Raw genomic sequence first — 13,909 nt, forward strand, 5'->3', positions numbered from 1 at the left:
GAACAAGAAACTGATAATGCAGAAGAGAGAAAAGAAAAATGCTAGAAAATGCTAGAAATATGCAGGCAAAAAGGGACGGGTTCCAGTATCCCAGTGGGGGAACTGAGTCTGGACAGGAGCAGGAAAGTTTGTGTTACAGATGAGGAAGTAGAGTTTGGGGGCTGGATGAGAAGGCAGAGCACATAACTGCAGATGCGCAAATACTGGTGGAGGTGTGGGGCTAGGAGTCTGTGGAAGACACCATTTGACTGCTCCCCATGAACTCTCCCCAGGTACTACAATCTCAGTGATCTCTCTCTCCTATAATTTCTACTGCATTTATTCTGTATCACTTGTTTGATATTTTTAACACTGAAGTGTTAATTTTTCAGATGCATATGTCTTACTCCATAATCTAACTGTTAAGTTTCTCAAGGGACATATATGAACTAGTTGATCCTTGGAACAATGTTACATACTATTATTATTTTAATTTTTCAGATGGAGAAACTGAGGCACAGAGATGTTAAACAACTTGCCCAGGGTCATATAAGTAGAAAGTGAAGGAGCCAGTATTTGAAGTCAGGCAACTTGGCTTCAGATTCCATGTTCTTATCTACTTTGTGGGCATAGAATCCATAGGCCTTCTAGTGTCTTTTTTGTTGTTGCTGTTTACAAGAGATTTGATTAAAAATAAATGGCTAAATTATTTATGAAATTAAAACCACTTTTCTGCTGAGAAAGAACATTTAAAATACAAAGATAAGCTTAGGGGAGAGGAAAATGGAAAGCTACTATTTAACAGGTTCAGAGCTTCAGTTTTCAGCAAGATGAAGAGTTCTGTGGATGGAGGGTGGAGATGGTAGTGCAATGTTGTAAATGCACCTAATGCCATTAAACTGTAAACTTAAAAAAGGTTAAGATGGTAATTTTACGTTATGTGTGTTTTACCACAATTAAAAAAACAGAACAAAACAAAACCCAAACCTAAGATGTAGACAGAGGAGGGGGAAAAAAAAAAAAGCCAGATAAGAACCGAGAGCATGGTGAACTCCACTACCTCAAGCAGCCAGTAACTTCAGAGGAAGGCAACAGACTTCAAAACTATTTGCTAAGTCTCCAGAGGCTCAGGTGCTAAGAAATGGCCACCATGTAGAGGTTAGATTTCGCATCAACAGGGTACACTGATTGTGATGTAAAATAAAATCAGTAAGTTGTGAAAAGGAAAAAAAAGATAAAATATAATTCAAATTTGTCAGTGTACATAAAAATTAAAATACAGGTAAGGTAATAAAATATAATTAAATGAGGCATTAGCATAGTCTGACCACTTAACCACAGATGCCACCTAATTTCTAAGTAGGCAAAGACATGCTTTTTTTTTCTCCTTTATTGAACAGAGACACAATTGAGAAGGGCTGCAGAGAAAGGAAACTGTGTATATTATCTGACATTTTATATTATGTGTCTTCCTTACCAGAATATAAAGCCCATGATAAATGTTTTGTTTATTGCTTTTCCCCCCAGGACCTGGAATAGTACCTAGCACATGGGTTGATGCTCTAAAAGTATTTGTTAAATGAATGATATGATCATATATATATATATGTTCTTTTAGCACTAACAGAATGCTACATTTCTTTCTCCCTCTCTTTACACCACCCAAGCTATTAGGGTTCTGTGACCTTCTCAATTCCCACAACCTTAGCTTCCTCTCTACTTTTTGCAACCTACTTCTATGGTCTCACCCTGAACCCAGAACTATTCCAACTTTAAGCTCTTAAACAATGATACAGCTTAACTTTAAGCTCAAAACAACTTTAAGCTCTTAAACAGTAACACAGACCATTCATTCAACAAACATTTATGTATCTACAAACATACACACAACAGTATGTGACCACAATCTCCTTTCTCTCCAGTTCTTATTATATCTCTTCAATCTCATATAAATCTCTTAGGTCTTCCCATCTTGTAGTTTCTCACACTCCCCTGTCTGTCCCTTTTGGCTGTTGTCCCCAAAAGCAGCAAGAAGACTGAGATCCGATCGATTTGCAAAATCTTTGAAAAAACACACTGACCTCACTGCTGCATGGCCTCATAAAGGCAAAATGAACCACCAGGCACAGCTCAAAGAAGTAACCTGAAACTTTTCCCAAAGTCCAAATAGGCTCTTTCCCCACGTTATGTGATCTATAATTCCTTGCCTGTTAGGCACCCTCTCATTACCATAACAGCCCACATTCTATAAAAAAGGGAGCCATTACAAGAAAGGCAGAACTTCTGATAGTGCCTTTCAGGAGTCCCATTCAGGTAGTTTATAAACTTCTCTTGGTAAGTTATTAACTTCATCACTGAAATAGCAGAAGTGTTACCCTGTCCTGCAATACAATGCTCTTAGGGACTCTAAGTTAGTACTATTTGCTAGTGAATTAAGTTCCTTCTACTCCTGGCATCACTTGCTTTGTATTTAAGTTTTATAGTTTTATGTTTTGTTCATTTCCTCATTTGATAACTTAATTCCACTAGCACGTATTTCTGCCTCTGTGTAGTACATCAATTTCTTAAAACTTTCCTTAGTTGTTAAATTGCAATAATAAAGCTCAGTAAGGTTCTGCCTAAAATAAGGACCAAGCAGGCCCCAGAAATGGCTATTGAGGTTACTTATGTGTAAAGTACATAATCTTGGTGTGTGGACTATATATCATCTTTTCAAATAGTTTGCTTCTTCTGAAGCTTTTTTTCTTTTTCTTTTTTTTTTTTTTTTTACTTAAAGTTCTGGGATACATGTGCAGAACATGTAGGTTTGTTACATAGGTATACACATGCCATAGTGGTTTGCTGCAGCCATCAACCCATCATCTGTATTAGGTGTTTCTCCTAATGCTATCCCTCTCCTAGCTCCCCATCCCTCCACAGGCCCGTGTGTGATGTTCCCCTCCCTGTGTCCATGTGTTCTCATGGTTCAACTCCCACTTATAAGTGAGAACATGCGGGGTTTGGTTTTCTGTTCCTTTGTTAATCTGCTGAGAATGATGGTTTCCAGCTTCATCCATGTCCCTGCAAAGGACATGAACTCATCCTTTTTATGGCTGCATACTATTCCATAGTGTATATGCACCACAGTCTATCATTGATGGGCATCTGGGTTGGTTCCAAGTCTTTGCTATTGTGAATAGTGCTGCAATAAACATACGTGTGCATGTGTCCTAGTACAAAGATTTATAATCCTTTGGCTATATACCCAGAAATGAGATTGCTGGGTCAAATAGTATTTGTGGTTATAGATCCCTGAGGAATTGTCACACTGTCTTCCACAATGGTTGAACTAATTTACACTACCACCAAGAGTGTAAAAGTGTTCCTATTTTTTCACATCTCTTCAGCATCTGTGGTTTCCTTTTTAACTGGCGTGAGATGGTAGCTCTTTGTGGTTTTGATTTGCATTTCTCTAATGACCAGTGATGATGAGTTGTTTTTCATGTTTGTTGGCCACATACATGTCTTCTTTTGAGAAGTGTCTGTTCAGATCCTTTGTCCACTTTTTGATGGGGTTGAGTTTTTTTTTTTTTTTTTTAATATGTTTAAGTTCTTTGTAGATTCTGGATATTAGCCCTTTGTCGGACGGGCAGATTGCAAAAAATTTTCTCCCTTTCTACAGGTTGCCTGTTAACTCTAATGATGGTTTCTTTTGCTGTACAGAAGCAGCTCTTTAGTTTAATTAGGTCCCATTTGTCAATTTTGGCTTTTGTTGCCGTTGCTTTTGGTGTTTTGGTCATGAAGTCTTTGCCCATGCCTATGTCTTGAATGGTACTGCCTAGGTTTTCCTCTAGGGTTTTTATCGTTTTAGGTTTTACGTTTAAGTCTTTAATCCATCTTGAGTTAATTTTTGTATAAGGTGTAAGGAATGGGTCCAGTTTCAGTTTTCTGCATATGGCTAGCCAGTATTCCCAACACCATTTATTAAATAGGGAATCCTTTCCCCATTGCTTGTTTTTGCCTGGTTTGTCAAAGATCAGATGGTTGTAGATGTGTGGTGTCATTTCTGAGGCCTCCGTTCTGTTCCATTGGTATATATATCTGTTTTGGTAACAGTACCATGCTATTTTGGTTACTGTAGATTTGTAGTGTAGTTTGAAGTCAGGCAGTGTGATGCCTCTAGCTTTGTTCTTTTTGTTTAGGATTGTTTTGGCTATACAGGCTTTTTTTGGGTTTCATATGAAATTTAAAGTAGTTTTTCTAATTCTGTGAAGAAAGTCAATGGTAGCTTGATGGGGATAGCATTGAATCTATAAATTACTTTGGGCATTATGTCCATTTTCACAATACTGATTCTTCCTATCCATGAGCATGGAATGTTTTTCCATTGATTTGTGTCCTCTCTTATTTCCTTGAGCAGTGGTTTGTAGTTCTCCTTTAAGAGGTCTTTCACATCCCTTGTAAGTCGTTTTCCTAGGTATTTTATCCTCTTTGTAGCAATTGTGAATGGGAGTTCACTCATGATTTGGCTCTCTGTTTGCCTATTATTGGTATATAGGAATGCTTGTGATTTCTGCACATTGATTTTATATCCTGAGACTTTGCTTAAGTTGCTTATCTGCTTAAGGCGATTTTGGGCTGAGATGATGGGGTTTTTTCTAAATATACAGTCATGTCATCTGCAAACAGAGACAATTTGACTTCCTCTCTTCCTATTTGAAAACCTTTATTTCTTCCTCTTGCCTGATTGCCAGAACTTCCAATACGATGTTGAATAGGAGTGGTGAGAGAGGGTGTCCTTGTCTTGTGCTGGTTTTCAAAGGTAATACTTCCAGCTTTTGCCCATTCAGTATGATATTGGCTGTGGGTTTGTTATAAACAGCTCTTGTTATTTTGAGATACGTTCCATCAATACCGAGTTTATTGAAAGTTTTCTATGTCTATTGAGACAATCATGTGGTTTTTGTCATTGGTTCTGTTTATGTGATAGATTATGTTTATTGATTTATGTATGTTGAACCAGCTTTGCATCCCAGGGATGAAGCAGACTTGATTGTGGTGGATAAGCTTTCTCATGTGCTGCTGGATTCAGTTTGCCAGTATTTTACTGAGGATTTTTGCATCAATGTTCATCAGGCATACTGGCCTGAAATTTTCTTTTTTTGTTGTGTCTCTGCCAGGTTTTGGTATCAGGATGATGCTGGTCTCATAAAATGAATTAGGGAGGAGTCCGTCTTTTTCTGTTTTTTGAAATACTTTCAGAAGGAATGGTAACAGATCCTCTTTGTAGCTCTGGTAGAATTCAGTTGTGAATCCATCTGGTCCTGGGCTTTTTTTGGTTGTTAGGCTATTAATTACCCCCTCAATTTCAGAACTTGTTATTGGTCTATTCAGGGATTCCACTTCTTCCTGGTTCAGTCTTTGGGGGGTGTATATGTCCAGGAGTTTACCCATTTCTTCTAGATTTTCTAGTTTATTTGCATAGAGGTGTTTATAGTATTTTCTGATGGTAGTCTGTATTTCTGTGGGATCAGTGATGATATCCCCTTTATCATTTTTTATTGTGTCTATTTGATTTTTCTCTCTTTTCTTCTTTAACAGTCTAGCTAGTGGTCTATTTTGTTCATCTTTTCAAAACGGCTCCTGAATTGATTGATTTTTTTTGAAGGGTTTCTTTTTGTCTCTATCTCCTTCAGTTCTGGTCTGATCTTAGTTATTTCTTGTCTTCTACTAGCTTCTGAATTTGTTTGCTCTTGCTTCTCTAGTTCTTTTAATTGTGACGTTAGGGTGTCGATTTTAGATCTTTCCCACTTTCTCATGCGGACATTTAGTGCTATAAGTTTCCCTCTACATACTGCTTTAAATGTGTCCTGGAGATTATGGTATGTTGTGTCTTTGTTCTCATTTGTTTCAAAGAACATCTTTATTTCTGCCTTCGTTTTGTTATTTACCCAGTACTCATTCAGGAGCAGGCTGTTCGGTTTCCATGTAGCTGTGCAGTTTTTAGTGAATTTCTTAATCCTGAGTTCTAATTTGATTGCACCGTGGTCTGAGAGACTGTTTGTTATAATTTCTGTTCTTTTACATTTGCTGAGGAGTGTTTTTACTTCCAATTATGTGGTCAATTTTAGAATAAGTGTGATGTGGTGCTGAGAAAATGTATACTGTGTGGATTTGGGGTGGAGAGTTCTGTAGATATCTATTAGGTCAGCTTGGTGCAGAGCTAAGTTCAAGTCCTGGACATCCTTGTTAATTTTCTTTCTCATTGATCTGATACTGACAGTGGAGTGTTCAAGTCTCCCATCACTATTGTATGGGAGTCTAAGTCTCTTTGTAGGTCTCTAAGAATTTGCTTTATGAATCTGGGTGCTCCTGTATTGGGTGCACATATATTTAGGATAGTTAGCTGTTCCTGTTGAATTGATCCCTTTACCATTATGTAATGCCCTTCTTGTCTCTTTTGATCTTTGTTGGTTTAAAGTCTGTTTTATCAAAGACTAGGATTGCAATTCCTGTTTCTTTTTTTTTTTTTCCTTCCATTTGCTTGGTAAATATTCCTCCATCCCTTTATTTTGAGCCTATGTGTGTCTCTGCATGTGAGATGGTCTCCCAAATACAGCACACTGACGGGTCTTGACTCTTTATCCAATTTGCCAGTCTGTGTCTTTTAATTGGGGCATTTAGCCCATTTACATTTAAGTTTAATACTTTTATGTGTAAATTTGATCCTGTCATTATGATGCTAGCTGGTTATTTTGCCTGCTAGTTGCTGCATTCTCTTCCTAGAGTCAATGGTCTTTACAATTTGGCATGTTTTTGCAGTGGCTAGTACTGGTTTTTCCTTTCCATATTTAGTGCTTCCTTCAGGAGCTCTTGTAAGGCAGGCCTGGTGGTGATGAAATCTCTCGTCTTGGCATTTGCTTGTCTGTAAAGGATTTTATTTCTCCTAAACTAAGCTTATGAAGCTTAGTTTGGTTGGATATGAAATTCTGGGTTGAAAATTCTTTCCTTTAAGAATGCTGAATATTGGCCCCACTCTCTTCTGAATTGTAGGATTTCTGCTATTAGCCTGATGGGGCTTCCCTTTGTGGGTAATCCGATCTTTCTCTCTGGCTGCCCTTAACATTTTTTCCTTCATTTCAACCTTGGTGAATCTGACGACTATGTGTCTTGGGTTTTCTCTTCCCAAGGAGTATCTTAGTGGTGTTCTCTGTATTTCCTGAATTTGAATGTTGGCCTGTGTTGCTAGGTTGGGGAAGTTCTCCTGGATAATATCCTGGAGAGTGTTTTCCAACTTGGATCCATACTCCTCATCACTTTCAGGTACACCAATCAAACATAGCTTTGGACTTTTCACATAGTCCCATATTTCTTGGAGGCTTTGTTCGTTCATTTTCATTCTTTTCTCTCTAATCTTGTCTTCACACTTTATTTCATTAAGTTGATCTTCAAAGTCTGATATCCTTTCTGCTTGATTGATTTGGCTGTTGATACTTGTGCATGCTTCACAAAGTTCTTGTGCTGTGTTTTTCAGTTCCATCAGGTCATTTATGTTCTTCTCCTAAACTGGTTATTCTAGTTAGCAATTCCTCTAACCTTTTTTCAAGGTTCTTAGCTTCCTTGCATTGGATTAGAATATGCTCCTTTAGTTCAGAGGAGTTTATTATTACCTACCTTCTGAAGCCTACTTCTGTCAATTCGTCAAATTCATTCATTCTCCATCCAAATTTGTTCACTTGCTGGCGAGGAGTTGTGATCCTTTGGAGGAGGTTTTTGGAATTTTCAGCCTTTTTGTGCTGGTTTTCCTCATCTTCATGGATTTATCTACCTTTGGTCTTTGATGTTGGTGACCTTCGGATGGGGTTTCTGTGTGGACATCCTTTTTCTTGATGTTGATGCTATTCCTTTCTTTTACTTTTCCTTATAATAGTCAGGCCCCTCTGCTGCAGGTCTGCTGGAATTTGCTGGAGGTCCACCCCGACCCTGTTTGCCTGGGTAGTGCCAGCAGAGGCTGCAGAACAGCACAGATTGCTGCCTGTTCTTTCCTCTGGAAGCTTCGCCCCAGAGGGGCACCTACGGGATGCCAGCTGGAGCTCTCCTGTATGAGGAGTCTGTCGACCCCTGCTGGGAGGTATCTCCCAGTCAGGAGGCACTGGGGTTAGGGACCCAGTTAAGGAGGCAATGTGTCCCTTAGCAGAGCTCAAGGGCTGTGCTGGGAGATCCACTGGTCTCTTTAGAGCCGGGAGGCAGGAACATTTAAGTCTGCTGAAGCTGCACCCACACCTGCCCGTTCCCCCAGGTGCTCTGTCCCAGGAAGATGAGAGTTTTATCTATAAGCCCCTGACTGGGGCTGGAGCCTTTCTTTCAGAGATGTCCTGTCCAGAGAGGAGGAATCTAGAGAGGCAGTCTGGCTACAGTGGCTTTGCTGAGCTGAGGTGGGCTCCGCCCAGTTCCAACTTCCTAGTGGCTTTCTCTACACTGTTGGGCGGGGGGCTGGGGGGGGACAGCCTACTCAAGCCTCAGTTAATGGCAGACGCCCCTCCCCCATCAAGCTTGAGTGTCCTAGGTGGACTTCAGACTGCTATGCTGGCAGCAAGAATTTCAAGCCAGTGGATCTTAGCTTGCTGAGCTCTGTGGGGATGGGATCTGCTAAGCTAGACCACTTGGCTCTGCGACTTCAGCCCCCTTTCCAGGGGAGTGAACGGTTCTGTCTTGCTGGCATTCCAGGAGCCACTGGAGTATGAAAAAAATCTCTTGCAGCTAGCTCAGTGTCTGCCCAAATGCCTGCCCAGTTTTGTGCTTGAAACCCAGGGCCCTGGTGGTGTAGGCACCCAAGGGAATCTCCTGGTCTGTGGGTTGTGAAGACTGTGGGAAAAGTGTAGTATCTGGGCCAGAATACACCGTTCCTCATGGCACAGTCCCTCACAGCTTCCCTTGGCTAGGGGAGGGAGTTCCCTGATCTCTTTTGCTTCCTGGGTGAGGTGATGCCCCACCCTGCTTCAGCTCGCCCTCTGTGGAAGAATCAAGTCTTATATACTGGAAATTTAAATTAACTAAAAAATGACGAGACTAGATTTTTGTCTTTGGATTACCCTGTGTAATGAAAATGACACATTTTCTACAGATCATCTTCATCTTAAATTAAGATTAATAATAGTAGCCCACTAGTTTCACATAATCCTTCCAGGAAGACTATAGTTAAAATTAATTTATGTGACAACTATTTATGGGATACCTACTACATTTGAGTTACCACAAGAACACAAAAATAATTAAAAGGCAGTTCCTATCCTAAGGAACCTAAAATCCTGTAGGAGTAAAAATACATATGCAGTTGTCCCTTGGTATGCATGGGGGACTGGTTCCAGGACCTTCCGTGGAAACCAAAATCTTCTAATGCTCAAGCCTCTGATATAAAATGGAGTAGTATTTGCTTATAACCTACAACATCCTCTGGTATACTTTAAATCATCTCTAGATTACTTATACCTAATATAATATAAATGCTGTGTAAATAGTTATATTGTATTCTTTAAGAAATATGACAAGAAAGTCTATACATGTTCAGTATAGATGCAATTTTTTTTCAAATATTTTCAATCTGTGGTTGGTTGAATCCACAGATTTGGAACCTAAGGATATGAAGGGCTAACTGTACATACTTATATTAGGTGATATGTATTATAACCAAGAAGTGGTTCAATACCACTTCTGGTATTGAAGTGATCTAGGCCCCCAAGGGTCGATAGAATTTTAGAAGGCAGAAATGGATAAATGAATAACATTCCTTAGATAACTGCATTAAGGAAACACCAAGTAAGCATGTGAGAAATGTTTGGCTACAAAAATGGACATAATTGGAAGTATTAAGAAAATGGTGCCAAGGCAAAACCAGGACAGAACCGTGTAAAGCCTTAAATGTCAAGAAATCTAAACTTCGTTGAGTGGACAAGCCGGCTATAGGCTCTTTATGACCAAAGAATTGCTATAGGAAGATTATCTCTGTGGCTCTTGGTCTAAAGATATAGAACCTCAACTCGGATGATTATCTGATTTACAAATATTTACTGAGCCCCTACTATATGACAGGCTGTATACTCAGCATTGAGGATATAAAGATGAATAAGAGTCTTATATGATCTAGGTTTCTTACTTCTTACCTCATTCCCTACTATTCTTCCTTGATGAATCAGTCCAGTCATATTGACTTCCTTACTGTTCCCAGGCACGCTGTCATCTTAGGCCACTTGCACTAGCCATTTCTGTCCAGAATCCTCTTTTCTCAGAGAGATGTACAGCTAACCCCCACCTGTCCTTCAAGACTTGGCTGAAATCTTACCTGCCCAATGAGGCCTATTCTGACCACTCTATTGTAAAATATAACCAGCTTGAACACATTATAGAATTTTTTTTATTTTTTTTTTTGAGACAGAGTCTCACTCTGTCTCCCAGGCTGGAGTGTAGTGGTGCAATCTCCGCTCACTGCAACCTCCGCCTCCCAGGTTCAAGAGATTCTCCTGCTTTAGCCTCCCTAGTAGCTGGGACTGCAGGCACCTGCTACCATGTCCAGCTAATTTTTGTATATTTTGTAGAGACAGGGTTTCACCAGGCTGGTCTCGAACTCTTGACCTCAGGTGATCCGCCCACCTTGGCCTCCCAAAGTACTGGGATTACAGGCGTGAGCCACCGTGCCCAGCAAACATTATAGAGTTTATCCACTTTTTATTTTCCTCTCCCCATAAGAATATAAACCACAGAGTGGCATGAGTCTTTGCCTCTTTCAGTCATGGACATATTCCAAGCACCCAAGCGTGCCTGACATATATAAACACTCAATACATATTTGTGGAACACTGTTGAATATACGAACTGTAAGAATTCATAATCTCAGGAAAGAATTAGTTTCATAAGTTTACGAAAAGAGGAATATATGTATCAGTAATATGCCATGAAAGCCCAAAGGGGGAAGCACCTGCAAAGGCTCAGGGAAAACTGCTTTCAGAGCTCACGACGAAGTGAAATGAAAAGGGTAGGAGTTTGCCACAAACAATAAAACAAAAAGGTACTGTAAGATGAGAGAAGAGCAGATAACCTACAAGTGCACTGAAAGAACTTGTCTTAATCATCTTTTTATCACTAGCTCCCAATACAGAGCTTAGTACGTGGTGCCACTCAATAAATCATGAACTGAACTATGCTAGAGAACAGTCTTCATGTAACAGAAGATCTGAGAAGGTGCAACAGAGAAGTAGAAAAAAAAAAAAAAATCAGGGCAGCATGATGTCAAGGAAATCTGCAGTAAATCTTATCAGTGGTACCAAATTTTACCAGAGGTCAAAGAGGACCAGGCTGGAAAGTAGGCCTTTGGATTTGGTACACAGTGGAGGGCAGTTTTAGTAGAGTAATATAGACAGAATGCAGACTATATCAAGGAGTCAGTGTGCTAAACAAAAGTAGAGATAGTTAGTAGAGACTGTTCTGAAAAGCTTACAAGGTAATTGCAGTACATGATCTCATCTCATGAAGAAGGCACTGAGACTGAAGGAAGTTGATTTGCCCAAGACCATGCAGCCAGCAAAGGTTTGAAATAAGATATGGATTCTCCTTTTCTGACTCTAAACCTCATTCCATTCTCTCCTTCCCAGCATGCTCTTCTTTTGCCGTCGTTCATGTGATTGAATGCTTCATAGAGTGGGCAGAAAATCCACCCCAATATCCCACCACCAATATTCTGGCATAATCAGGGACGAAGTAACAGAGGGTCTGAAGAAAACTTCAAGTGTAAATTCAATGCTAGGGAAAGAAACTGATTATTTCCCAAAATAGTCTGAGGCAACGAGTGCAGACTATACGAAACCTCAGCAGTGGAAGATGTTGAACACCTGCAGATTTTACAGTTTAATTCAGTTTGCCTGTGTTCATAAATTACTATAAGGTCAGAGCTTTCCAGCCATTGTACATAAAAGGTTACAGGTGTGTGGAGATACTGATTTCCCCTCATCCCTCATGGTTGCAGAGCTAAACTCTTTTCTATTGAACACAACATGCCATACAATTACCATCAGTGTCTGAGATTCTTTGTATGAATAAAGTTGGAAGCAGTCTTGGGTTACATCTGAGCAAATGACTAAATTTTAAAATGTCAGTGTAGGCACCTTTACAACCTAAAATATTATTTTTATTTAGTCATATATTTAGGGAGATAAAACTCTAGAATGAATTTTCTTTTGTGATTTAATACCCAAAGACAAGGCCAAATGATGAGTGCTGCCAATAAAAATTTTTCTTCCTTTCCAAACGTACTAAGATACTTGAAATAAATAGATTTATGATAGATACACAACACTCGGTGAGCCTCAGTAATTAAATGGTATTTTTTCATCAAAATCAAAGAGAATAATCACTATTATATAAATATGAAAAGAAAAATAGCATAAAAACATACCTGTGGGGCATATCCAGGAGGCACATAGATAGGAGGCACAGAACCATTTGGAGACATCATTGGAACCTGAGCAGGACCTGAATGGGTCACAGAAATGATGTATTAACCCATGATTGCTTATCGGGCTAAAGTTGAAAACAATTTGAATTACATTTGGAATACTTCATCTAAATACTCAAGCCAACAATAACATTTTTATAAAATTTTATATAATTGTTTATATAGGTAAAACAAAATTTTATATAAAACAAAATTTTATATAAATTTTATAAAAGAAATTCAGATGACTGACCTGTTATAAAAATTTATCTTGTAAAGTGGCACAAAATTAGCCTTTTACCTACATTTGGGTTCTTTTAAGTTCAGGGGGGCCGGGGCGGGGGCGCCGGGGGAGCGGGGGGGCGGGGGCCGGGTTGGGAGGCATTTAAAAATAGATTAACAGGCTCTCCCTACAGATTCTTAGTCAATGGGGTCTGAATGGCATGTAAGGTCATTTTACAATATGCCAGGTGAACTCTTATAATAGTCGTACAGTTTTAATGAACACTTGACCTAGAAGAAAAAATCAAACCTAAACTCTGCATATAAAAATCAATGAAAAATAAAAGCGCAAAATTTTCAAAAAAATAGGAAGAGACAAAATAAAAGAGCAAGAGGCAAGAATAGTTACAAATTTGGAACTTGCCTTTGCTAGGGTTAGAAACAGCTGTGTAATGCGTGAGCTCCATGTCTATGGCAGCTTAGAACAAAGAAAATGCCCGCCCCCACCCCCCCGCGCGCCCGCCCCGCGCCCCCAGCACGTGTCATTTACCCAAAGGAAAAAAAAAATTTTTTTGTTTCTCACACTCAAAAAGTTGCTAAAAAAGGAAAATTCAGGCTTCTCTCATTCTACAGCTTCCTTTCACTTATTTTTTTTTTTTAATAGTGTAAGGTTTTCGCAATTAACTTTTATAACGGGTATTATTTCTAGTTTATCTCTCTTTAACAGTCTGGGAAACAAAAGAAGGGCATTTGAGAAGGTGTGGTTTTGTTCTTTCTAGGAACTAAAATCTTAGTTGCTTTATGTAACTTTTAAAAAAGTCTCTTACCCCCCTTCAGTTCCTTTCTTCCTGTAACTCTACACTGCAGTGTCCCCTCATGCCCACCGGTTTTTAATAACCTGAAATGAAACCTTTTCAAAGAAATTACTTATTTCTAAGGAAATAAGAACAAAGGTCTGATGAAGAATGTAAAGCGAAAAGGATCTCTTCTATATGCAGAATTATAATCTACCATTATATAATGGCTCTCAGCTATAAAATAAATGAAGGAGGAAAAGCTTAATTGTAGGGTAGAAAACAAATAACTTTGTTAATATTATACATACTTCAGAAAACCAGAATAAAGGGCATGGAGGTCCCAGCAAATCCGGATTACAGCCATTCTGCCCTTTCTAGGGAAGGCAAGGGGTGAGGACAGAACCACACAGTGGTGGTAAAATTAGGGCTAGGGAGATGAGAGAGCTAG

At 39.2% G+C, this 13,909-nt stretch overlaps 1 protein-coding gene across 5 annotated transcripts in view; it reads right to left on the minus strand.

The window, feature by feature from the left end:
• The window catches only part of FNDC3A (fibronectin type III domain containing 3A), a 222,412-nt gene that overhangs the window by 77,874 nt on the left and 130,629 nt on the right, over window positions 1–13,909 (minus strand). For all 5 annotated transcript variants that reach the window (XM_017873774.1, XM_017873775.1, XM_017873778.1 and 2 more), the window contains one exon: window positions 12,404–12,480. In XM_017873774.1, the coding sequence (XP_017729263.1) occupies window positions 12,404–12,480 (77 nt within the window). The remainder of the gene's footprint in view (window positions 1–12,403; window positions 12,481–13,909) is intronic.

This window comes from Rhinopithecus bieti, unplaced genomic scaffold (assembly GCF_001698545.2).
Source record: "Rhinopithecus bieti isolate Rb0 unplaced genomic scaffold, ASM169854v2 scaffold_7398, whole genome shotgun sequence".
NCBI lineage: Eukaryota > Metazoa > Chordata > Mammalia > Primates > Cercopithecidae > Rhinopithecus > Rhinopithecus bieti.